We start from the raw sequence: 26173 nt of genomic DNA, 5'->3' as shown, positions 1-26173 counted from the left end.
ATTAAGTTTCTTTTCATCTATGGCTTCTTATACTATATTTTTGTTTATTTTTAGGTATTTTCCATTTAATTTTTTTTCTTCAAATGTAATGTTAGGTTTCAACTTACACTACATTTGTGGAAAAAAAAAAACATTTTCTTAGTGACAATATGAATAGTTACTTTAAGATGCCATCATCATATAGTTGTGAGTAGATATTTTGAAAAACAATCAATTTCACTAGACATTATTTGTTATTTTATTTCTTATTTGGTAGTAAATACATTACATTGATAATAATTTCACTAAATTTTTTTATCTAAATTATGATTTGAAGTATAAATAATAATTTTTAGTTGAGAAATTTATTTTGCTAGAAAATAAAAAATTTCATCCATATTTTAATTTGATAATTAATAATGTGTTGAACATTTCTAATTTTTCATTACACATGACATCATATTATTGCATTCTACTTATATTGATTAATTTTTTAATATTTACTTTGTATTTTATTTTATTTTTTCAAATATAGTATCATTATAGTGAATAATGCGTTGAAAATTCTAATTGTTCATTGCACGTGGCATCATTGTTGTTGTATTTTATTTATATTGATTAATTTTACAACATATTTGATCTATATATTTATTTATAAATTATAGGATGCCTAAAGAAGAGGACATTGGTTGGTAGCATGGTACTGCATTTGAGGGGAATAAAAGGAAAATAAAATGCAACTATTGTGATAAAATAATGAGTGGAGGCATTATATGTCTTAGAGAACATTTGTCTTTTAAAATAAGAGAAGTGACGGCTTGTCCAAAATATCCCCAAGAGACTCGATTGTTGATGAAAAAGCAAATGATAGCGAAATCAAAATTAAAAACAGTGAAAAAATGAAATATCAATGAACAGATTACATGAAATATTTGGAGGTGGGATTGAATTTGATGATAGTATACATAGAGACGACTCAGACGACGAGTCGCTCAATTCTGCTGAAAGAAAAGAAAATGCCCAGATGAGAATGACATGTGATATGAGTCGACGATTTTTACGAGAAAACGATTATCGAAGAAGACATTCAGTTTCAAAGATCCCTAATAGTTCTAAAAGTGGGGGTAGAGGACTTGACACTTCATCTGGGACAACAAAGAAAAGTGAAGGATTATTTCAAACTTTTAGTGTTAGAGATAGTCATGAATTGCGAAAAGTAGAGAAAAAATTTAAAAATACCGAACAAGATTTGAAACGAGCAAAAAAAGATGTGCATGATGTTTCGACAAGAAGATTGGATCCTTACTTGTATAGGTTAAAAGAAGCCACACAGAAAAAATTGAAAAGATCATGGAGTGGGAAAAAATTATTAAATAAGGTTGGCCGAGCAATTACAAAATTTTTCTCTTCAACTCGGTCCCATTTCATGCAGCCAAGAGTCCATATTTTCAGACTATAGTGAATTTTATTGTAGAGGCAGGGAGTGACATCAGGGGTACTACACAATACGAGATTGGAGGAAAATATTTGGACATGAAAGTAGAAGAGTTAAGAGATTATATTGGATCTCTTAAAAAGAAATGCCAATATATGGTTGTACCGTGATGTGTGATGGGTGGACATAAAAAGATAGGATGTTCATCATCAACTTCATGGTATATTCTGATAAAAATATCATATTTCACAAATCAATCAATGCAACTGGAATTACTAAGATATTAGAGTACTTACTTGGATTGATGGAGAAGGTAGTAGATGAAATCGGTAAAAATAATATTATTCAGATTGTGACAGACAATGAAGCATCATATCGGACTGCAGGTTTGCATTTAATATTAAGAAAACCTCATTTGTATTTGACACCTTGTATTGCACATACCATCGACCTAATTTTGAAGGACATGGGAAAATTGTCGTTATTTACTCGTGTTATTTCAAATGGTCGACAAATAATATAATTCATATACAATAGTAACAAACTTGTGAGTTTGATGAGAATATTTACTAAGGGACATGAATTGTTACGTCTTGGGATTATACGGTTTGCTACGCAACATTGCTTTTCAAAGTCTTATTCGATATCAATTAGCTTTGAAAACCATATTTGCATCTAATGAATGGTTGCGAATGAGACTTATAAGGGATAAGAAGAAAAGAGAGTTAACAAAAAAAGTTTCAGATTTGATCATGCAACGTGAATTCTGGAAGAAGGCAAAAGAGGTATGTAAGGTCATGGAACTTTTAGTTAAACTCTTGAAAATTATTGATCAAGATAAAAAGCCCACTCTGACTATAATTTATAAAGGTATGGGAAAAGTCAAACAATCAATAATAAATTTGGTAAGACATCATCGACCGTATATCCAATTGATTGAAAAGAGGTGGTCAGATCATCTTAAATCAGATCTTCATATGACAGGTAACAATTAAGTGTTTTTAATATAATTTAAATATTAATACTTTATTAACATTTTGATATTAAGAAAATTGATATTACCATTTATTGCAGTGTACTATTTAAATCATCAATTTCAATATGATAACTTCTTAGTGGAAAGCAATGAACTTTTTTAAATAACGAAAAGGGTTATTCAAAAGTTGGAACCAGATATGATTAATCAAGGAAAGACGATAAATCATGTATCAATACATACTATTGTCAAATAATTCAAAGTTATTTTAAATTTTTTGTATTTATAATTTAATTATAGTATATGAACTTTTTCTTATTATTTTTGAATTATTCTTTACATGAGTAAAACTTCTTTACCAGGTAATATATAAATAATAATAATAATTTATACGATAACAAGTAATAAGTATTTAATATTTTTCATTTCTTCTTATCAACTAATTGATGGTATAATTATGGTCATGATGCACCTGACTTTAGAAAAATAACGATTAAAGTCTTGAGTCAAACTTGTTCGTCTTCAGGTTGTGAAAGAAATTGGAGTACCTTTATTTTAATCCACACTCGTCCTCGTAATAGATTCAAAATGGAAAAGTTAGGGAACTTGGTATTTGCACATTATAACATGAGATTACGAGCTCGTAATATCATGAATCGTAGATCAGAAGATAGTTATTACAATTCTATTGATCTACATTTCATATTTGAGCATGATGACGTTTTAGACCAGTGGTTGAGAGAGACGGAAAATCCTTTGATAGATAATAACGACTTGTCTTGGTTGGATAGGGAGATTGGTACCCAACCAGACAGATGTACGAGTAGATCTCCATCTTCGAATGGTGGTTATGATGATGATGGAGGTGATCAAGAGACACAACATAGAGCATGGGATGATGGTGAACTTGATAACGTGATTACGACATAAGATACCGACCATGGTGCTAGGTTATTCGAAAAGAGATGCGAGAGATTGGCCAGATTGACAGAGTTTCGTAATGATGACGATAAAAGTCAGACTCAATATTATGGTGGCGGTGATAGAAGTTATGATCATTATGGATACCCTCAAGAGACATGTATAAACGAGAATGATGCATCCAACAACTATGGTGTTGAGTTTGAACATAATGATTTTTATCATGGTTATAACCAACCTATTGGTGTGTATGGACAAACAAACTCAAACTATGAACAAAAGGAGTATAGTCATACCAGCACGAGCAACACTACAACTGACGCTTTTACTTCTTTTTTATTCCTTGGAGACTATCGATCTTATCCACACTACGAGGAACAAGAATAGTACGTTGACTTAAAATTACTTTTATTTGATTGTATTTTATATATGTGATTTTAATTTTTTATCAAATATATCTAATTAATCATTTTTCGATTTAATTTTTTGTTCAAAATACTTTTTTTTAGGTGAGTGAGTTACATGTTCTATCGGATATCGGTGCAAATTTCAACTCATCTCATTGTGACGCTTCACTTTCATGATTTTTATTTTTACATATCTTTCTTAGTTTATGTTTGCCTTATATTCGAATTACCCTAAATTCAAACTGAGTGTTATTAATGTGTTTAAATTATTTTTGCATGTATGAACCTATTCGTTATCATGTATTTACATTTTATCGAATTGAAATTAATGTTTTAATTGATATTTTTAATGGTAAGTTTGGTGTTCTTTAAATGTTGTGTTTGGAAAACAAGTTTGGTGCATTTATGCAATGAAAATGAAACAATATAACAATGTAAATATTTAATTTATTTATTTTGATAAGTATATTATGAATTTTTTTTTTTAATATTTTTTTAGAGTTCATTTTTTAATACGAATCAATTATGAATTTTTCAATTTTTCCTTATAGCAAATCTTTGTTTTAGATTGACAATGTTACAATTTATTTTTTATATGTTTTAAAATTAAATAGGAAAATAGGTTAATATAATTGACTTAATTCATCAATATACGTAATAAAATTTCATGGCGTTACAATGTGAGACTAGCAATAGTTGTTATTATAATCATGAACACTACTCAATACCCAAAAATGAAAGGATCCATTCTCTTTATAGGCAATTTGGATTTTAGTTCTGCTTGATTGAACTCTTTGTGTTTTTGGAGTATTTCGATTGGGTGCATCAATAGAGTAAATTTAGCCACTCACTTTTATTTGTGTTACACATACCAAATATTGCCTTAGTTCATGAAATATCTTTTGGCCAAATCAAGTCGTATGATTTTTTTTTGTCATAGTTATCATAATCAAGGGTTGATTTATGATGGGGGAAATGGGAGCACTTGCCCCGCATAAATATTTAAAATGTATAAAGATTTTTTATCCATTGAGACAAAAATTTGTGGTGGATACAAAATGAAAAATTACTTCAAGGGGTATTTCAAAAACATTTTAAGGTTAAATGAGGTTGGGGAGGCACTAACTAAAGAAAATTACTAAGTGGACTATCAAGTCGTCACCCAAAACTTGAGGATTATTTAGAAAAGAATCCTTTTGTCGAGGTCTTTTAAGTAATTTTTCCTAAAAATCGCATTATTATTCCCATAAATACTTTTGTTGCCCCCGTGTAGATAAAATCCTGACTCTACCCCCAACCATATGTACAGTTTTTGGTTTGAACATCACTTATCTCCCTGTTTTTTGCATCATTTAGACAAGACAATGCCTTTCACACACAATCAAAAAGAACTGTCGTGGTGGTTGACCATTAAAGGGTAGAGGGATCAATGCGTGATAGTTAGCTAAAGGCACATTCGACGAAAATATGTCACAAGTATGATTGATAAACATGACAATTTCATTAGCAATATTGCAAGTAAGACAACTAACTGGAAGCACGTAATTGGGCGATGTTGTGATCGAATGTCTTGATATCGTTGACAAGGGAACAACTTTCCCCGCATACAGTCAATATGATGAACATCCAAATTGGCACTATTTGGCATGAAGGAAAGAGGCTTCCTCGCAATGGACTATAAAGGGATGAAAAGGAAATAAGAGTATAGAAAGTGGTTGGTGTAACAAGCTCGGATGAAATTGTGAAGACCATTTTTCTCAGGCCACGTGATTGGGACGTGTGTCATTTAGGAATAAGGGATTCGATGAAAGACCACGAGTCAAGGCCCAGAGTCAGATTGATGAACAAAAAAATATTGAACTCATCGTCCAAAATCGAATGGGTTGCAACAATGAGAATATACGGATTTACTCGATTGCAATATAAATTCAAAGCATGTACAAATCGAGGACTAGAAGTAGACAATCAACATCTCCCTTGATGGTGTGAGAGATCAGGTGACAGTCATTCATATACCAAGTTAAGTTAATGGCAACGTTAGATTGTTACAGATCGAGATGGGAATTGAAGGTATGTGATTTATGTTGGAAAAAAAAAATCTGCATTTTTTATCCAGATTTTTGTGATCAAGTAGGGGTATTTGAGCTACGATTCAAGTGGGTCCCATTAGTTTTTTGAGGTCGGACCACTTGGAAACGTATTCATCTCATTGAAGAGAATAGTTTCATGTATTAAGTTGTCAAAAATCCATTATGGGTGAATGACAAATCGACTCCTTAAAACCCTTAATAGTCATGGTTTGTTGTATGTGGTTTATAAGATTATTGAGTTTATAAGAGAAACTCTTTAGTCCCACATCGGATAGGAATAAGAAAATTGTCTAGTTCTTATATCACTTAAGTGTATATGAGAGAGAGACTTGAATAAGCCCACGCACGCGCACAAGGGGCCCATGGGCTCAAGAAGGATTTAATCCATTGGTCTAAAATATCCTTAATGCGTGTGCGGGCACACAATGCGCGCGCAGGGGGGGTGCAAATTTCGTCAATTTGGTTTCACGTGGGTGCGCATGACGGGCCCTCACCGTCCATGGGTTGTGGCAAGCATTCTGTTTTTCATTTGCATTCTTTGAGAGTACAAACAGTAGCGTTCGATTCGCTAGACGTATAGATTGTAGTGCTGCCTCTACACGTGTGATCGTTGTATCCTGGGACACAATTGTTCATTGATCCGTGTGCACCAAGTTGGAGGAACAAAATTGTCTTAAGGACATTGTGTTCAACACAAGCCTCGGTCAAACTTCTATTTTTCCGGTATCTACCGAATTTACAATTTAGCACCTTAGTAATGTCGAAAATGAAGGGTAAGACATAGTTTGAACTTAATCCACTAGGCTGGACGCAAGTTTGGTGTGAACAAAATTATTTGAACAAAAGTATTAGATAGGCTTTGGATCGCTAAGGACAACAAATTTCATTGGTTTTAAAAGGAACTTGTATGGTTGCTGAGACCACAGCTCGGGCTCAAAATTCACACTCTAATAAGATAAATAATTAAATGTGATCTGAACTCTATTGTGCGAAAATTCTTTCATTAAATATGAGATCGTTGAGTACTTATTAAAATGGTGGTGATTGAGATATTATCTGAATTACCCACCTCCAAATAGTGAAATATCACCAACTCAGCATTGATGGGGTGTTGATTAAACTCGATGAAGGTATTAATGGGGTATGGGCACATTTTCCAAAAGAATGTCAATATCCCTCATCCAGCTATGGATCCGACCTGGATTAGCTATATGGTGACATCTATCCTGAATTATTTGGTGTAAAAGTCTAACTAAAAGAATTATATAAACTTCAAGAAATCGATAAAAAAAGAAAGAGAAAGATACCAATAAATCTATATACAATTCACTATTCATCGTCTTTTCCAATCTTCAATCTTAATATGTTTTTTTGTTTTTCATAATTTTTAACTCAATCTTTGGAGGATCTTTGGCAGGCACTACACTAGGGCCTCATCCTTTTTATCTTATTTCCTTCAACCATCCAAAGTCAAAGAAGATTAAAGAAAAAGCTCTTAGTCAAGATTGAAGCCATCGTTAAGATGCACTCATCTCAAGGAGTGGAAGCTTGAAAAGCTCGTCACATAAAGCATGAGAATTCTTTATATGACTCTATCCACTTAAAACAACTACACACCAAAAAAAAAAGTTTGACATAGCAACACATTACTTTGTAGCCATTGAATCTCACTAATATTTTTCACTAGGAAAATGAACTATACAAAAAATAACAACTAAAATGTAGTAAAAAGATTGAAAGCATTGGCCTCAACACTGAAATGGGAAACACTAGCTTCAAACAAGGTTTGACGTTCTCGATCAAATATAGGTTGATATGTTAGGGATTACCAAGAAAAATGCATCATTGTATTAATCCCTAGAAGGTCATTATTGCGTTTTGTAAATTTGTGTTTTACCTCTTGTATTGAATAATTTGTTTGATGGACAACTTCAACCGAGAGTCAAGGAAATAATGCGAAAGAAAGAAAGAAAAGAGATAAGGGGTGGGTGACTTATATATATCCCCCAAACACCTATCCATTGGATGGGACGATTGAGATGATAGGAAAACACGCGTTTTTTTTACTTCTTATTTTCTACCTGAAATTGGTCAGTTTGGTGGACCCTCCTCCATATATTAGATATGAAAATATTGAAGTAACATTAAAATTGACATCAATTCTCACATTGTTGATGTGGATGTATGTACATTATCGTAGATGTTTTCATCAAGATACGAGTGCAAAGTGTCAATGGTTATGTATGCAACTCCACACAACAATGTGACAATTGATTTCAATTTGAATGTTAATCTGGCACAACTCTATTAGATATCAATTCAGAATTCCTCCTAGTCTGGATGGTATAAAAGGAGTTGGACTTGGTTTGAAATTTGAGCTGTCAATTAATTGAATTTTGCAAGTTTGGGTCACTGAAGTATATCAAAATAAAAACGGTCGAATATCGTTTAATATCATTTGACTTGGTTCGAATTCATTTTGGATATAGGTTCACCCCTAGATTCACCTGGATCTTAATACACATTGCTTTGAAAATTATATTTTTCAAAATATCATTTTTTTTTTGTTTTTCGTCACTTTTCCGAATATGAATTACTATAAAATGAAAATGTTATAATGGTAAATCAAAATCTATATACTAAAACACAATAGTGGATCACATTGCCCTTCATTTTCTCTCCCCCATTCAATTTTTATTATCTTTCCTCTCCCCCTTCTTTTCAATAATACCCCCTCTAAGTTTACCATCACAGGCAAATTCTAGTACTACTTGTACGCTTGCAAAGAAAAAGTAGAATAGGAGAAAAAAACAAAAGCTCCAGAAGCATTTGAATCCAACCTAACTTGATTGGATCTGGATATGATCTCGCGTTGAGCAAAATCTTCTTCATGTAAAACCTGCTCGATTTAGATCGGGAAAATCGTACGGATTTTATGAAACCATGTGCTCTGGCTCGAATCCGTAGTCAATCCTATTTCCGATAGGAGCAGTTGACAATTGAATCCAATTTTTCCCATTATTTTCGTATCCGTAATAGTGCGAAAAGAAGGCCCGGCTCCAAGTTGTTCAGGAATAGTGGAATAGTGGCGTTGAGTTTCTCGACCCTTTGCCTTAGGATTAGTCAGTTCTATTTCTCAATGGGGCTTGGAAATGGAATATAATCCAGTGGTAGAGTGTCACCTTGACATAGGACTGTCAACGGATGCTTATCGGTTCAAATACAACAATATCCAAATTCGAATTTTTTTATCTGATATTCGAATTCGAATTCAAATCTGACAAATGTTGTAAAACTCTATCCGAATTCGAATCCAATTATCCCATCGGATATCGAATAAAATTCAATTAGAATTCAAATAATTTATATATTAAAAAAATACAAATTTTCCTTATTCAATTGATTTTTCATTATTAAAAAAATCCTATAATATATTATACTATGTATATAATAAATTAATCAAATAAAATGATATACAAATGTTATATATATATATATGGATATCATCGGATTCGAAATGCTAACATTTGAATCTGTATCTGATAAGGATTCGAATATATAAAACTATCTGAATTTGAATTTGAATTCAAAATCCAAAATTTTCAAATAATATCCGATTTTTCGAATTTGAATTTAAATTAGATTCGAATTTTCGACTAGCCATTGACACCCCTATAAATGACATGATGGTAGGATCCGAGTAGGACTTGGTTCAATATAAAAATCCGGATTTAAATGTCAACATATAGTAAGATCCGACACATTTTATGCCATAGAACCAAGAACGATCTTTATTGGGATCCATTAAGCCTTGAGAATCGCTAGGACTATCCTACCATCTCATCTGTTCCACTTGTCGGGCAGGTATTGGTTTGTACACCTCACTCTTCGTCTGGTTTATAAACACCTCAGATGTAAGAAAAAACAACTAATGCTGGACTGACACAAGCTTTACTGCGATTCTCACAATTCTAACATGGAGGTGAACACATAACCGTAGATGTTTTTCCTCGCGATACGCCTAAAAACCATCTACGGTTACATGCACATGCCCACGTCAGAATTGTGAGAATCGCAGTACGTGTTCACACCTACACAACTCAAGAAAATAATTTATGGGGGAAGAAAAGAGAAATAAAAACGTACCCTCGGAAGGATATTTCTTCCATTTCGTCTCTGTGTTCCGCATCAGCACATTCCTTGTCTTTTCGATCTATAAAACCAACAGACAGTATCGACAGATCTTATTCTTGAATCTCTTTCCTTCTCAGGTACGCTTAAACTCACATCTTTCTCCCTCTTTCTCTCTCCATCCATCAACAGAAACCCCAATTCCCGTCTTCTCTTGCTAAACCCTAATTTTGAGTTCAAGAATCGAAATAATTCGATTGAGAATTTTAATTTTATATTTTTTCGGGGTTAATTATTCTATTATGTTTGTGATCTCGACGAAATCAAAGAAAGAAAAAACGATTTCAGTTTGATTGTTGAAGCATTTTTCATCAATTTTGTATTTTTTTTTCTTCTTCTAGCAAGATCGAGTTGCAGTATCTGCAACGTGCAAGATCATCAAATCGCGCATTAATCATTTCTTTCAAGCTCTCGTAAATTAGCTTTTATAGGCAAATTCTTGATAATGAAGGCCGGGGAACGTATTGCGAATCTGGCTCTAGCAGGTGTGTATGGGTTTATGATTTTGTTCAGATTATTTATTTGTTTATATTTTGTCGATTTACAATAATTCTGTATTTGAAATATTATTAATAAAGTCACAAATTCATAAACCGCAACCTTAAGTAATTGTAAACATTTGATTGTATCAAGAACAGTATCTATAATTTATTTGAAAATAGTTCGATTTCTTGAACTCGCTTGTTTTATCTCACAGGTTTAACTCTTGCACCACTGATAGTCAAGGTAAATCCAAATTTAAATGTCATTTTGACGGCATGCCTTACGGTATATGTGGGTTGCTACCGATCAGTCAAACCAACACCGCCTTCGGTAAGTACGGGTGTCCGTGTTGATTCAGTTCTTGAATTTTATTACGAGGGATTCTATTGTCACATCAATTTTTGCTAACAGAACCCCAATTCATATGTAAATCACCATAGAAGTAACACACATCTTGGGGTGCTGTTAGTAAAAGTTGGCATGGCAATAGAAGCTCTTTTTTATTATAAATGAGATACTAAATGAGATGTGTATAATAATGCAGGAGACGATGTCGAATGAGCATGCCATGCGCTTCCCTTTGGTTGGAAGTGCGATGCTTTTATCACTGTTTTTACTCTTCAAATTTGTATCGAAAGACTTGGTCAATGCTGTACTCACTGGCTACTTCTTTATACTTGGGATCATCGCTCTTGGGTAAGTTCTCTCTATATGGGTCATTCAACTATATTTTAATTTTGAGATTCACTGCTATTGTTTTTTCGTATCTCACACAATCAATTTTTTTCTGAACAGTGCAACATTATTACCTGCAATTATGCGTTTTCTTCCCAAACATTGGAACGAGGACGTCATTGTTTGGCATCTTCCTTATTTCCGCTGTATGTCCTATTGTCCTCTATCATTCCAAACACTCACTCTTGATGCTTTTCTTGGTACACTATTTGTATTTAAAACACCATGTCGCATGGGCATCACTAATAAACCATGAGTCACAAGTTTTGATGGCATAATGGATGGCTTTTTGGGTTTAGGTTCAGTTACAAAGGTGAGCTTTATCATTGTTAAATCAGTAGATCTATTTGGTCAATTTAGGTGGTAGGCCCATATACATATATGCATAGGAACCCTTGAAAGGAAAATTGGGATATGACTCTTCATTTCCTAAAATCTAGGACATTAATATGGGTATGGGTAATCTATCCATTATTTTAAATTGATAGATTATCCCATCCTATATATCAATATTTTATCACATGCTTCCTTTTTTTGTTTTTGTTTAAAGCTAAGTATCATTTGTTAGTAGTACATCATGCTTAGTGTACTGACATTGTGTTTGGATTGAGAGAAATGGAGAGAAGAGAAGAAAAGAGAAGAGAAAATAAATGAGTTTCCCTCCATTTCTCTTGTTTGGATTGTGAAGTGGGGTGGGGAGAGAAGACGAGAGAAAAAAAGGTGAGTTTTCTTTCTCTCCAAAAGTGGAGAAAAACCCTTTTAAAATATTTTATAATTCCCACTCTGCCCTTAAATCTCTTTTAAGATATTTTAAAATTTCAAAGTTGTCCCAAGTTCTCTCCTGTCAATCCAAACATGGTGGAGAGAAATTGAGTTTCTCTTCTCTTCTCTTAATGAGTTTCTTTTATTTTTATTTTGGAGGGAGGGGAGAAGGGGGGGGGGGGGGGGGGAGGCAATTCAATAACCCTAAGCTTGAATTGTAGGCCTTTAATTGTGGTGTGTAAGCCTCATGACATGGAGCTGGGATCCAATGCTCCTGGCGTGCTGTAATACTACCTCACTCCAGTGCTTTCTATATGGCACATGCAGAGAACTATTTTTTTTATCTTCATATCGTAGTTTTTTGCAAAAAATTCTGCAAATGACGATGGCTTGTAGTAAATTACTGCATACTAGGCAATTCAATAACCCTAAGCTTGAATTGTAGGCCTTTAATTGTGGTGTGTAAGCCTCATGACATGGAGCTGGGATCCAATGCTCCTGGTGTGCTGTAATACTACCTCACTCCAGTGCTTTCTATATGGCACATGCAGAGAACTGTGTTTTTTTATCTTCATATCGTAGTTTTTTGCAAAAAATTCTGCAAATGACGATGGCTTGTAGTAAATTACTGCATATTAGGCATATAGGATCTGGACTCGTGAACATGATTCTTTTAACAAGTCATGAGCATGGATTCGTTTTAGATAGCCAAAGTCATGTTCTTGTTGCTAGTTCAGTAAAATACACTTTTTTTTTTCCTTGAATGGGAAAATGGATTATGTTTAGTAGGTGAAGGCGGTTTTTGACGCAAGTTCCTGGTATTAACACTCCCAAACTTTACTAAGCAAGCTGCCGCCCTCATTGATGTAAATTGATTGCTGTTATTTAACCGAATTTTTTTAGGGAAGGGGGAAAGTAAAATTTATCTTGTAAAGTTACATCCTTACAATGTTCTTACCTTGGACACAAGGCATTAAAGAGGTGTAACAATGTGAGGTATCCACCTTTCCTAAAGACTTAGTGGATGAACTATATGCCTCATGAGATTGCCACTCTTCATGTTTCCGTGTTGTGTACTGTTTTCTTGTTGCTCTATGCTTTTCCCTATCAAGCATGGTACGTTGGAACGAGGGTAAACATGATTCCTTTACAATTTTCAGAAATTGTATGCGTTTCTTTGTGTAAAATGGCAATATAATACCTTGGTTATTCTGCTAGGCAGGTCTTCTTGACCTCCTTTACTTGTGCTCTCTCTCTCTCTCAAATAAATTTCTTACCCTTAAAAAAAAATGAGCAATGTTACTACCATATTGCCATTACCCTTTGGCAAAAAATTGTTGCAGGTCACTGATGTGGCATATGACATTGTCGATGCAATCACCCAATTTGATTACTTTAAAGAGATGGTGGTATGAAGCAACCTCTGCTTGGTTTTCAACTAGTTCTGAGAATAGCATAATTCATCTCTTATTTTTTATTATATATTATTATGTAAAAGAGATACACAGGCTTAATGATAGAGAGGATCACTGGATCTGAGAAGCAAGTCATCTCTGTCTCTTCTTCAGTAGCATATCTATCTTCAATTTCAGCTGGAGAATGTTTTCTTGATGTTTTTCTTTCACAGCACTCTATTATAACATAAATTCCTACTTGGAAAAAGTGAGTCGACTTCCCCCCAAAATTCCCTAGCTGACTCATATCAAGCAACATTTCTAGCAATGCTAGAATCTACAGATTTTATTCATTAATAAATATTCAGTGCTTCTGACAAGGAAAAGAAACACCAACTTTGACTGATCCAGTTGACCCTGATTATGCCCTTAGTATGCAGAATGATGTTTACCTTTGTGCCTTTCTTACACAGCTGTGGAGGTTGAGTTCACGAGGTCTCAGGTTATTGCAGCGATTCCAGGAACCTTTTTCTGTGCATGGTATGCTAAACAGAAGCATTGGTTGGCGAACAATATATTGGGGCTTGCATTCTGCATTCAGGTTTGATAGTGTTTTCACAGAAAACTGCGTGTTATTGATATTTTCTGTCCTAGGCACAAAATTTATGTGGGTCCTTTATTTCTCCGTGATACTGGTCTGTTTTTGTTGGTCAATATTAGGGTTAGAATTTTTTTTTTCTTGGATGAGGGTTAAGATCTTGTAGTGTCTAGTTAATTGAGTGGTAACTCACTGCAATGAAGATATGGTCGAGTCGAGAAAGCATTACTACACAGTGCTTAAAATGGTTCACTTTATGCTGGACTTGCTTGAGTCTGATATGTCTCATTTTATGTTAGCTCTTAGACCTCTTAAAGCCTCTCTATTAGGGTTTCTTGTTCTTTTTTTTATCCCCGATTATAGTTGTTGAGAATTTGGTCTTACCTGATTTGGGGGTGCTTATGCTTTGATACTGGGGCAACGTCCATTGTGGTACTTGGATGGATGGCATGATTGATGCTGTTTCTACCTTTCATAGTAGTAATTTTTTTTTTTTCGTCCATGATGTTTTACCACATTCTTTTTCCATCTTCAGAACTTCGTCTGACGCCATTCTTTCATATTATCTTTGGATACTTGTACACTTTTGTGAATTTTGGGTAAAAAATAATTATCTTGTTATTGGCATAGTGTTTAAGCTTTGATTATAATTTTTTTTTAGATCGATAGCTTTTATTATAAAATCACTGAGAAATCTATCAATTTAAGCATTATCCCAAGTATTTAACGATTTGGGTTGGGTTTCATGGGTCATGTTTTGCACTCCAATCTATCTCAGTCCTCATTCATCAGACCACGTGTTTTTCGATCTATTCTTGCAATCTTCCATGCCCCTTTCTCCTTTTCCTCTCATGTTTGTAGAGCTTTCTATCTGCACCAAAGTCTAAGTGAGGCTGTCATTGGCCAAGATATCAATAAGGGTCGGCCTACTCTGATTATTGTACAAGTTGAAGGATTTCTTGCACAAAGGAATATCCATCATTGAATTTCAATTCATAAATTCCCCGAACATCCTCATCTTGGAGCAAATTCACAAATCCCCTAATTTTTCGAAGGAGAATATAATGACATTGAAATCACCCCCTAGACACTACATTCGGTTCCAGTAGGAGCCCACATTGTTCAATTCCTCCCAAAATTGGCACCTCTCACAGTCCAAAGTTGGCCCATAAATCCCAGAGAAAACCCACTTGAACTCGTCGTCGGTACACTTGCACAAGATCAAAGCTGAAAAAGCCCCCATTAACGAGTCGTTGACCTCTACAAATCTCAAATCTCACATAACAATAATTCCTCATGAAGTTCCAATGCTGGATTGTAGCACCATCAGATGTTCCCGACACCCTCAGCAATCAAATGGTCGTCCACCACTTCCAGTTCGACTCCCAAAGAGTAACGCTACGCGTTTTTTCATAATAAATTACCGATTTCACCACAGATCTCTTGGCCTTATTATTCAGGCCTCTCACATTCTTCGACAAGCATTTAATCGACATTATGGATCACGGAATAAGGCCCTGTCCTTCTGGAAACTGGTTTGGTAATTTGTTAAGAGTGAATAAGATAAACCAATGCATACATAGTATGGTGTGGAACTATCCATGAAGTAAAACAATATTGTAAGGTAGAAATATCCATGTAATATTCAACACCAGTTCAATAGAGTATCATGTGGATACGTGTATGTTGGGAAGTGTTGGAAGTATCTCAGCGTTGCATGTTTGTTGAACATTCTCAAATCATCTCACTGTCTCCTTTATTTATTCCCCCCTATTGAGCTGCTGCTCTTAGATTCCATGAGACGAGCTCAATTATGACTTTTTTCTTACCAGTGGTTGCTGTCTTATAGAATTTCTCCTTTAGTTTGACCATTTTGCTTATGTTATATTATACTCCAGGAGCGCATCTCCATTTCAGTCGCCACATCTAATTTTATGGGCATCATCCTTTTCCTCTTTATGGCCATGGGGTTTCTTGCCCTCAATCGTGACCAATACTTCATCCCTTAGCGAGGCCTTATTAGGCTACAATGCATATTCTTTGTCTTAGTCCCACTTATGCTAAAACCTTTAGTATCCCTCTATAGCTCTAGCTGCATTTACTCTATCTCTAATCTCATTAATTCCATTGCATTATTATCTGCAAATAACATCATTGAGGGATCCATCATCGAATATGTGCAATCACGTAAGTATTGCTAGTGCAAAAGCTACGGAAGAAACGGTGACCTAGAGTGTAGACTTACTCAATATTTAAGATCTCGTGTCCTTGATTTCTGTTTTTCAAAAGGTAAAAACGAAACCAAAGTATTAAATAAAATTATTTTAAGTGTTCAAAATGGAAGCTAGAGATTTTCCAAAACATTGCCCAGGACAAAAATAGGAAACTTGAAATAATGCATTCGATGCATATTAATGCTGGAGAAGTCTGTTGTATTTGATTAATTGAATTTTAAGACTATAAAGTTTATTTAAATTTTTAACTGTAGTATCTTGTTCTTGTATCCTAATGGTAATATATATTTTTCTGCACTTACCTGTATGTTTTGGTATGTTTCATAAAGCACTCCCTAACATCCAGAAATGTTTTAAACATTTAAATTTTTGTAAAATTATTATAAAAAAGCAATATATATATATATATATAGATATGGGGGCATTTCAAGGGCCATATAAGAAAACATATGAAAAAACTTTCGTTTTTCAAAATAAGAGTTAGAGGTTTTGGATTGAGCTGATTTTTTGCAAGGATGGTCACTATGATGAAAAGATCATCCTCACAAAAAATCAGCTCAATCAGAAACTTCTAAATCCATCAAAAGTGATTTACAAATTAGTGATAAAAATTGGTAAAAAATCGACGGTCCACATTCTAAATCACTTTTAATGGGGTTAGAAGTTTCAGATTGGGCTGATTTTTTTTTTTTTTGGATGATCTTCCCCATCATAGAGATCATCCTCACAAAAAATCAGCTCAATCCAAAATTTCTAACCCATATTTTAAAATTTTATTAAAAACGAAAGTTTTTACATATGTTTTCTCATATGGCCCTTGAACCTGACCCTATATATATATATATGTACCAATATGTTTTTTGTATGTGGTGCGGATCATTCTGAAATGCATCATAAAATTGCTATACATCGAAATTTCAAAACAGGTGGCAATGCTTTATTCTGTTATGTTAAAAAACCAAAATGTTTCGGTCAGAACATTCTGGAGCAGAACAAATCTTAGAACCAAGGACTTACTGCAGTTGCAATTTACTCATCTTGTTACCAATTTTTCTGCATCACCTTCTACCATACACTTTGCTTTCTCTTTTGTTTGTAATTTCGTTCCCATTTCTCTTTCTAAAATAATTAATTAAAACTGGTTTGCAACAACTGGTTCTGGACTCACTTTGTGAAGTAAGGTTTTCAAGCTAGTTACACATGTTTGTTGATACCAATATGTCCTTGACTCCTTTCTTTCCCTAGAACCCGACCTAAAATCTTCAACACTCTCGGGAATCCATCATATTCTTTCTCTATTCCATAAAGATAACACTTAGAAGATATCATCCATAACATAGTCACCAAGTCAGGGTTCGAAATAAGTTGGCAAGGGAAAAAGTCGAAAAAATCGAAAGTTAAGACAATATTTTTTTTCTTCTACTAAATGATGTTATCATTTATATCATCAAATCCTATTTTAAACTTAAGAATAAATGGTCTTTGAAAACACCCTTTTAAAATAGCTTGCTCAACAAAATATATATATATGTTCAGCACCAAACATTTTGGCAAAACATTTTTCAAAACATGGGTTAGAAGTTTTGGAATGGGCTGATTTTTGGTGAGGATGATCTCTACGGTGAGGAGATCATCATCACCAAAAATCAGCCCATTCCAAAACTTCTAACCCCATCAAAAATGGTTTACAAAAAATGGACAGTCCACGATTTTTCAACTTGTAAACATGGGGCTAGAAGTTTTGGAATGGGCTGATTTTTGGTGAGGATGATCTCCTCACCGTAGAGATCATCCTCTCCAAAAATCAGCCCATTCCAAAACTTCTAACCCATGTAGGACAAAAATGGTTGGCTAAAATGTTGGCCAAAATGTTTGGTACTGAACGGGACCCATATCTATATATATATATGTATGTATGTATGTATGTATGTGTGTATCACATTTTTTTTATATTTAAATCGTGACTTTTTCAAAAAGTCATGATTTAATCTTCAGTCTTTAAAATCGCGATTTAAACACGATTTTTTGAAAAAGTCAGTGACTTTGGTGACTATGCTCCATAATTGACCTCCCTAGCATGAAAGCAAACTAATTCTTTGATATTCTTATTTCGTGTATTAATATTCCTTCATAGTTCTCTCCCATTTTTCATTTTGTGGTCACCATTTCCTTTGATATTGTATATATGTACCACAATAATTCCCCCTCATTTATTCAGCATTAGTTTGTATAATAATTAACACACCTTATCCTAACTATTTTCTGAATTTCTTCATCATATATTCAAGTTTTTGGTTGTTGCTGTTTCATAAACTTTCTTCCTCTTGATTTTTCTTTCGTGCAACTAGTCATGGAAGATATGGATGAATTCTAGAACTTACTTTCATGAGCCCTTTCCTGCTCCCCTTGACTCACTTCTGAATGACTCAGTGATGGTTAATGGAAAAAGCTTGAATTGGAACCCTTACAAAACTTTGTTTTTGAAGCTGATCGATTAGAATCAAGGAAACTCTTCCTTATCACTATCTACCTATTAAGGTTCATTGATTTGTTGTATTTCCTTGAATGCTATTTAATTGTGCCTGTTAGGATGGTCAACGATGGTCAACATCCTGGAACTATTGTCCCTTATTTGATGTGTTTTATTGCACAAGTTAATTATGGTGGCAATAAAGCATCTTGGGAATTGTTTTTCTGTTTGTTTCTTTCTGTATTCTTTGCAATAGCATAATGTCATACAATTGAGAGGGTCTTGATATTATTTGCAGGGAATTGAAATGCTTTCTCTGGGATCTTTTAAAACTGGTGCCATTCTATTGGTAAGAATTGAATCCCATAGTTACATGTTTCTGAAAGAGAATATTGGTTCCATGACCAAGATAACCATAGGCTCGGTTTACTGCAACTATTGATTTGGAGTTTTGATCTGCCATGTCTTCCTTGTTGAATATGCTCCATACCTTGTTAACTTAAATTGTGACATTTACACTGCTAATTTGTGTTACTATATCTTTATAATTGGTTATACAAGTGTTACATCTTGGAAAAATAGTAAAATCAAAGTCTCAGTCGACAACTAGGTAATATGGGTCCTTCAGGCAGGGATGAAACTTTATTAATTTAGTTTCTATTTTATTTCATAAGAACCAAACAGTTTGATAATATGCAAGAAAAGATTTACATCTTGTTTTCTTTTTTCCATTGTTGCTGGCCAACTTGGGTGCTCTTTCACTTTCTCAATAAAAATTTATACTTAAGAAGAAAAAATAATATGCAAGAAAAAGAAAGAGAAGAAAGTAAGAAAGTAAGAAAATAATTAAACGTACCTGTGAATTTATACTTATCAAAAAAAAATTAAACGTACCTGTAGATGTAACATAAACCAAAGAGAATTTTTTTTTCTTGATAAGTAAATGCAAAATTGTGTTAAAACTTAAATGTGGTCAAGGTGACCAACAAATAGTACAAGAAAAAACATGAAAGACCTGAACCAAACACAGAATTCACTATTACAAACTACAAACCAATAGAAATCCATTCCCATCTCCCTATAAAATCATCAAAGAAAATCTCTTTGAACTCCTCAAAGGCTTTACACCTAAAGAACAGAAAACCTTTAATAGACACTAAGATGTTATCAAATAGTCAAATAGTCAAATAGGATTATCAGTTATGTAATGTGATCAACAATTTCTTTGTTCAAAGTTTTGTTCTGTTTCAGAATGTTTCTGTGGAATCTGGTTTTGGTTGAGAACCGAATGAAACATTGATTCTGAAACATTCAAATTATCATTCTTTGGACATTGATATCAGAGAAAAGAAACCAATAAACAAAGCAAACGAAAAAGATAGCTACAGAGTGAAGAAAAGGAAGGGGCTAAAAAGTATCAAAAGGGAAAGAAATAATAGAGAGAGGAGTATTTCTGTATTGCGCATGCAACCCCTTCTAAAACAGAAAAGAATAATGAAGGGTTGCTTCTTTGTTATGTAAATACAGTAACTGTACACAGCACAGGAATGAGAGAATTAATGAGGATTAGTGAGGTATATTTATGTGTTTCATAGGCATGACTCCTATCCAATGTTTAGAAAATGCTTTCCCATCCAATCTATGTCCTTTTTCGTTCTATATAGACTTTGATCATCTTCATTAGCTTAGCTTGTCTCTATGTTGCAACTGCAGGCTGGGCTTTTTGTATATGATATCTTCTGGGTTTTCTTTACTCCAGTGATGGTTAGTGTTGCAAAATCTTTTGATGCTCCTATAAAGGTCAGTTCTTCAACTTCATCGACATATTTTGCTCTCTTTTTTCTTGTGGGTTAGATTTTTTGTGCATAATCGGTCTCTGTATGATTCATGATCTAAATATGAAATTTTTCTAATAGCAGTAATTTTCTTATTCTTTGTCACAGCTGTTGTTCCCCACAGCAGATTCTGCAAGACCATTTTCAATGCTTGGACTTGGTGACATTGTGATTCCCGGTAAGTCCACATTTGATCTTCTTGGACACTTATCTCCCTCTTCTTTTGAAGAAGGTTTCTTACATGGTTTGTTGCTTGTAGACCTGTTTGCAAAAAATATATTGGAATTGAATTGAGTTAGATCGTACTTATTGGCTAAATATTTCCTGGAAGATGGTTGCCCAAAATTAGGAAGTGTGCGGTACAATTGGCATGCATACTCTTCAGTTTGGACCTCAAAAATGAGAAGTAACTATTTTGAGTGGAGCATTGCCTTGAAATTGCTCTGCCTGGCATGATCATAACCATAAGATCAAAGGCGTAAATATTTTTTTTGGATAAGAGGTAATATCATAGAGGGCATTTAGGTCATTTATGTTAGTTTCATAGATGAGTACCTAGGTCAAGGGGGCATGTCATCAGTTTGAAAACATGGGGATATCTCTAATATTGACATAAAACATGGAGGGATTCAAATTTTTCTAGTGCTGGGGTATCTGTAATATTGACCAAAAATGTAGGGGCATCTCTAATATTGACATGGTAAGAGCAAATTTGGTGACACAAATCCAGCCCTTTTGGAGGAAAGTTGAATTACATGGCCATATATAAGGGACATTGAACTTAAATTGACTGACCAGAGATTTTAGCAGCCAAAGGGTGTGCGCTGGTGGGAAAAAGTAACTCTTTGATTTTCCCCGAGGATGGTAAATTGAGTGGCTCTTGATTTGATCCGTGATTGGGGAATTCGTATAGAGCCTTAGCCGTGATGGAACTGTTCAAAGAATTTACAGGACCCTCAATTTTGTGTCCCGTGTCAAGCAACAAGGATGCTACAATGGAGGGTTTTCCATTTTGATTGTATCAATTTATCTTCACCCAGCAGTTCTGGTTACCTCCTTTCTGGCATATGATGATGCTTTGGAGGCTCTTTTTCTTACTTGTATATATATATATATTTTTCTTAAGTATGGAATCTGTTGAAGCTCAAGGCCAAGGGATACACAAGAGAGGGAGATAGAGGTGACCTACCAGAAGAAAAAGAATTGCAAGATGTGAGCATGGAGGTCTTAGCTTTGTTATTTTTTTGGTGCAAAAGGTTTAAAGAATTTAAGGGTATTTTTTTTAGGATCTCCTTGTGAGGTGGGAGAGGGTTTGTAATTTAGATCTGGGGTAATCCTTTTTGGTGTTTTTGTGGTTTTCTCCGCCTTTTGATAGGTTTTTTCCCTTGTATACTTTTCGGTTGGTCTCCTCGAGCTTTGTTCATTTTAATGAAATCATTTTTACCTATCAAAAAAAGAACAACAGTCAAAAAAATATAATAGAATCTCTACTCATATTTCAAATTCACATGTTCCTATCTAAACGCAAGGTCCTCAAAGAACATACCTTTCAACTCTTTAGATTTCTTAGACCACAGAGACAACTAAGGTTTGGGAGAGAAAAAAAGCTTTGGGATCTCTTCTTCTGTTCCTTCAAGGACTACTATTTCACTCAGCGTACTCTACAATACCCTTCTTCTATTTTGTTGGCTCCTCATTGTGTCTTGTGCTCTAACAAAGGGAGTTTGAGCCCCCTATAATTTTGTGATCCTTATGTTGTGCAGGATCAATCATTGAAGAATTTAACTTGTTACTGCATTTTTGAGCTTACTTCAAGGCTCTGACTCTGGGATTTACCACGGATTGGGGATTACTGACCTTTGGGCATGCAAGAACAAGATGTAATTAAGTGGCCAAATCTTGAATTTTCTCCAATGATAAGAAATGATTCCACTGCCTTTTTGTCTTCCTAAACAAGATTTCCCAAATTAAAGACCTGTGAAATTTCTCCCCTAAAGGGAGTGAAATATGTATAACGCCTCTCCTCAGTCATGGATCAAACCACTAATGCCTGATAAAATCTGAATTGTCAATCATACCATCAAAATTATGCTTGAATTACCATCTCTAGGAGATTGCCGCACAACATGAATGGAGAGAACAGAGCCACTCCTTCCACCCTCTCAAGATATTATCCTATAGATTTCTTGGATGTAATCACTCAGTGTGGTACTATCACATTACCAAGGGCGCTTGAATCTTTGTTATTAGAAACTCTCCTACTCTCTCTCTCTAAATTTACCGCACAATGGCAAGCACGGAGGATCTTCAAAGAATGTGACATGCACTGAATTTTCATGATATTCTTTTTTTTGTTGGATGTGATCACTTGGTCTGATGGATTCTTCTTTTTAACTTGTACTGGTCTTCATTCCCCCCCCCCCAAGAACTGTAAACATGGTGGAATTGTGATGGTGCCATTCAACATGTCTTTCATCAGAAAGGGTGGACTCATGTATTTCTGCATTCACCTATTTGTTATCTGGTTTATTATTTCATTAACATGAATGTCTCTCTTTTATTCTTCATGAAGGTATATTTGTTGCATTGGCATTGCGTTTTGATGTATCGAGAGGGAAAGAGAATCGGTATTTCAGAAGCGCATTTTTCGGATATACAGTTGGTTTGGTCCTTACTATTATTGTGATGAACTGGTTTCAAGCTGCACAGGTGAGTAGTGCAAGAGCCATTCTTTTCTTATTCAATTTCCTTAATGACCACCCCTTCACTTAAGTGAAGGTATACTTTTTATTGGTTCATGTCAACTTGATCAAAACACCATGTACCAATAAAGGCTCTTGAGTATTTCCCTACTTAAGTGAGGATGGGGCCTCCTTTATTTAATTATTTCTACCAATAAAGGCTCTTGAGTTTTTCCCTGCTTAAAGTGAGGATGGAGCGTCCTTTATTTAATTAGTTCTGATATTTTCATTTCTTTCTCTAACTTTTAAATTTTTTTAATGTTTGCACTTTCAGCCTGCACTTCTCTACATTGTACCAGCTGTTATTGGATTTATGGCAGTTCATTGCATATGGAATGGTGAAATCAAACCGGTTTGTTCTACACCCCATCCCCTTTGCTTTCTTGATTGCTGCCTCTTAAATATGCTTTTCTAGTCAGATGAGTTGTTCTTTGGAAGGACCGTTCTTAAAGGAGGTTATCTTTAACATCTTAGGTCCATTTTGTTTTGGACGAAAGCCTTTGAATTCAAGGTTCTTTTATTTTTTTGAAGATTTTCGTTTTAGGTAGGAACTTGTTTCGCGAGAACTTGTAGCTATGCACTAGAGTTTGTCTTTGTGGGGTAGCTTTGTCTCTTTCGGTTCCTTCCCCCCTAAAAATAAAATAAAATGGTTGGGTGTCATAGATGTGTGGAAAGCTGAGGTTTAAGGTCACATGCCTCATAGGGCCTACATGGAGATGATTCAAGGAATGATTTTTCTTGAGATCATATCCTAACCTTGAAGATCATCTTTGCCAAAAGTGCTTTACTGACTCTATTTAACCTTAGACGTCTGCATAACCAACTGATTCAGTGGTAAAATTATTAATATTATTTAAATGTGCTAATCTTCAAATTCATTACTAGAGAAGAGTTCCATGCCTAATTATTTGTCATAATGTGTAGCTCTTGGAATTTGACGAGTCTAAGACTGCTACTTCATCTCAAGATGGAGAGTCGAGTAGTGAGGAGGCCAAATCCAGCAAGAAAGTTGAGTAGAGGTGAAGTTGTAGGTTGCGGAGCTAAATTTGGTATGAAATGAGGCGGTCTAAATTGTGGTTCTTATACCTAAGAGTTTGACAACAAACTAACTTGTGGAACTAGACAGAATGCATTGTAAAACTTTGATACTTGGTAATACATTTTTAGTTATATATGTTTTTTGGGACTTACCATGCATCATAAACACAAACAAGGACCTAGGTATATCATCAAATGTAGATTTAAAATCCAACAATCAACATTTAATATATCTGCATGAAACTGATTATTGCTTCTGAATCGATTAGAACATTTGATTTATAACTAGTAAGGCATTTTTTATGGGTTCAGAAGTTTTAGAATGGGTGTCAACATAACAACCTGATAACCAACCCTTACATGATGGGAAGAGGTTGCATGGCCTGAGAACCTCATTTGGGCAATGTAGGTTGTCACGTCGGACCAAATGAAACTTTAGCTCTCTAGATTTCTATGTCTGGACAAGGTTTGGCAAAAAAAAAAAAAACACACAACTATTTTTAAGCTTGCCCGATCCTGACGTTGAAAATAAACGGGCCATTAAACCCCCTGAATTTAAAATTAAAATTCAAAAAATGCCTTTTCTTTTCTTCAAGTAATACTCTTTGATTACTTAATTGAATTAGTATATTACCCTTAAGAATATTTATTTAGAAATAGATATAAATGGTAAAAAATAGTCCTAATCTCCAATTAATCTTCAAATATGATTTGGTGCATAACATACACCTTATTACATTATTTCGTATGGGAAATTCTAACATCTTCCCTCAAAATGGTGATCAATGATCAACGTAAGTTTGAAAAAAATAACTAGAATCCTTGAAGTTGGGCGTATCTATCTTTGATGCATTTGAAAGTCAATGGAGAGCTGTCCAATGCTCTTTCATGACATTAATAAATGCACGATGATCGTCTTCCCAAAGAAAAACAGATAATGAACTTGGAGCAAATAACTCAATTCAATAAAGTGGGCCGTGATCAATTTAGACCTAGACCAAAAACCAATTAGATTTTAATTCAAAAAATAGTCAAATTGTAACCAATAAACAGACTCAATACTGGCTCCATTATGAATATATTCATTGGTGATGGATTTATTGAGTTTTAAATTAGGAATGAATTTCTAGGGACTAAGATGAGTTTAATCTTGAAGGATTTAAATGCTCTTTTAAGTGGAAGAGATTTGACCCAAGTAGAACAATGATTTTTTATTAGTCATGATAAATTGATGATCTTGACGTGGCAGTACACAAAATCCTAGATCTTTTTCTTTGGAATACGCAAGGAAAAAGATCTATGATTTTGTGCACTGCCGCGTCAAGAGCGTTAGTTTATTATTAGTATTTTTCTATTATTAAATTTTGAGTTTTGTTAACGTGTGCCCTAAGCACACATGTTAAAGATGCATTAAATACACATTGGAAATAGCATTTGAAGGTATTCTTCGGTAGAAAAATAAAATTCTCATATATATTTAATGCATCTTAACGTGTGCCTTATGGCACATGTTAACAAAATCCTTTATTTTTTTAGGGTTTTGTTAATACGTGCTTCCCTTAGGCATGTTTACACTTTGAAAATAAAATTGTCTACCCAGAAAATGCCCTCAAAAATATTTTTTTACTAGAAATACATTCGAATGGTTATTTCCAAAGCATATTTAATGCACCTAAAGTGCAATAAATACATCTTGGAAATAAGCATCTTGGAACATTTTTTATAAAATAAATATTTTTTTGAGGGCATTTTCAGTATTAAAAAAAAAAAATCAAATTCCAAAGTGTATTTAATGCACTTTAACGTATGTCCTTAGGGCACATGTGTAATGCTAGATGAGCATTACACACACAGTAGCGTTTGAATAAAAATATGAGTGGTTAT

The 26173-nt window shown here is 34.2% G+C and overlaps 1 protein-coding gene across 1 annotated transcript; it reads left to right on the top strand.

Moving 5' to 3' along the window:
• The first annotated feature begins 9919 nt into the window (after positions 1–9919).
• Positions 9920–24425, top strand: LOC147396982 (signal peptide peptidase-like). Its single transcript, XM_086452341.1, has 12 exons — positions 9920–10079; positions 10341–10484; positions 10697–10812; positions 11027–11178; positions 11278–11363; positions 13847–13974; positions 18974–19024; positions 20389–20475; positions 20619–20688; positions 23083–23219; positions 23526–23603; positions 24176–24425. The coding sequence occupies exons 2-12, from the start codon at positions 10445–10447 to the stop codon at positions 24266–24268; spliced, it is 1038 nt and encodes a 345-aa protein (XP_086308467.1). The 5' UTR covers positions 9920–10079; positions 10341–10444; the 3' UTR covers positions 24269–24425.
• Positions 24426–26173: the final 1748 nt, after the last annotated feature.

The sequence above is a fragment of the Akebia trifoliata genome, chromosome 8 (genome assembly GCF_017979445.1).
Source record: "Akebia trifoliata isolate Shusen 1 chromosome 8, ASM1797944v1, whole genome shotgun sequence".
Taxonomy (NCBI): domain Eukaryota; kingdom Viridiplantae; phylum Streptophyta; class Magnoliopsida; order Ranunculales; family Lardizabalaceae; genus Akebia; species Akebia trifoliata.
The sequence above is the reverse complement of the archived record's forward strand: the minus strand, read 5'-3'. Positions and strand labels throughout refer to the sequence as shown.

Excerpts from the sequence above, each read along its gene's own strand:
- LOC147396982 (XM_086452341.1), top strand. The coding sequence starts at position 10,445 with ATGAAGGCCGGGGAACGTATTGCGAATCTGGCTCTAGCAG. Across the intron at positions 20,476-20,618 it reads CTTTTGATGCTCCTATAAAG|CTGTTGTTCCCCACAGCAGA; the intron begins GTCAGTTCTTCA and ends TCTTTGTCACAG. Across the intron at positions 23,220-23,525 it reads ACTGGTTTCAAGCTGCACAG|CCTGCACTTCTCTACATTGT; the intron begins GTGAGTAGTGCA and ends TTGCACTTTCAG.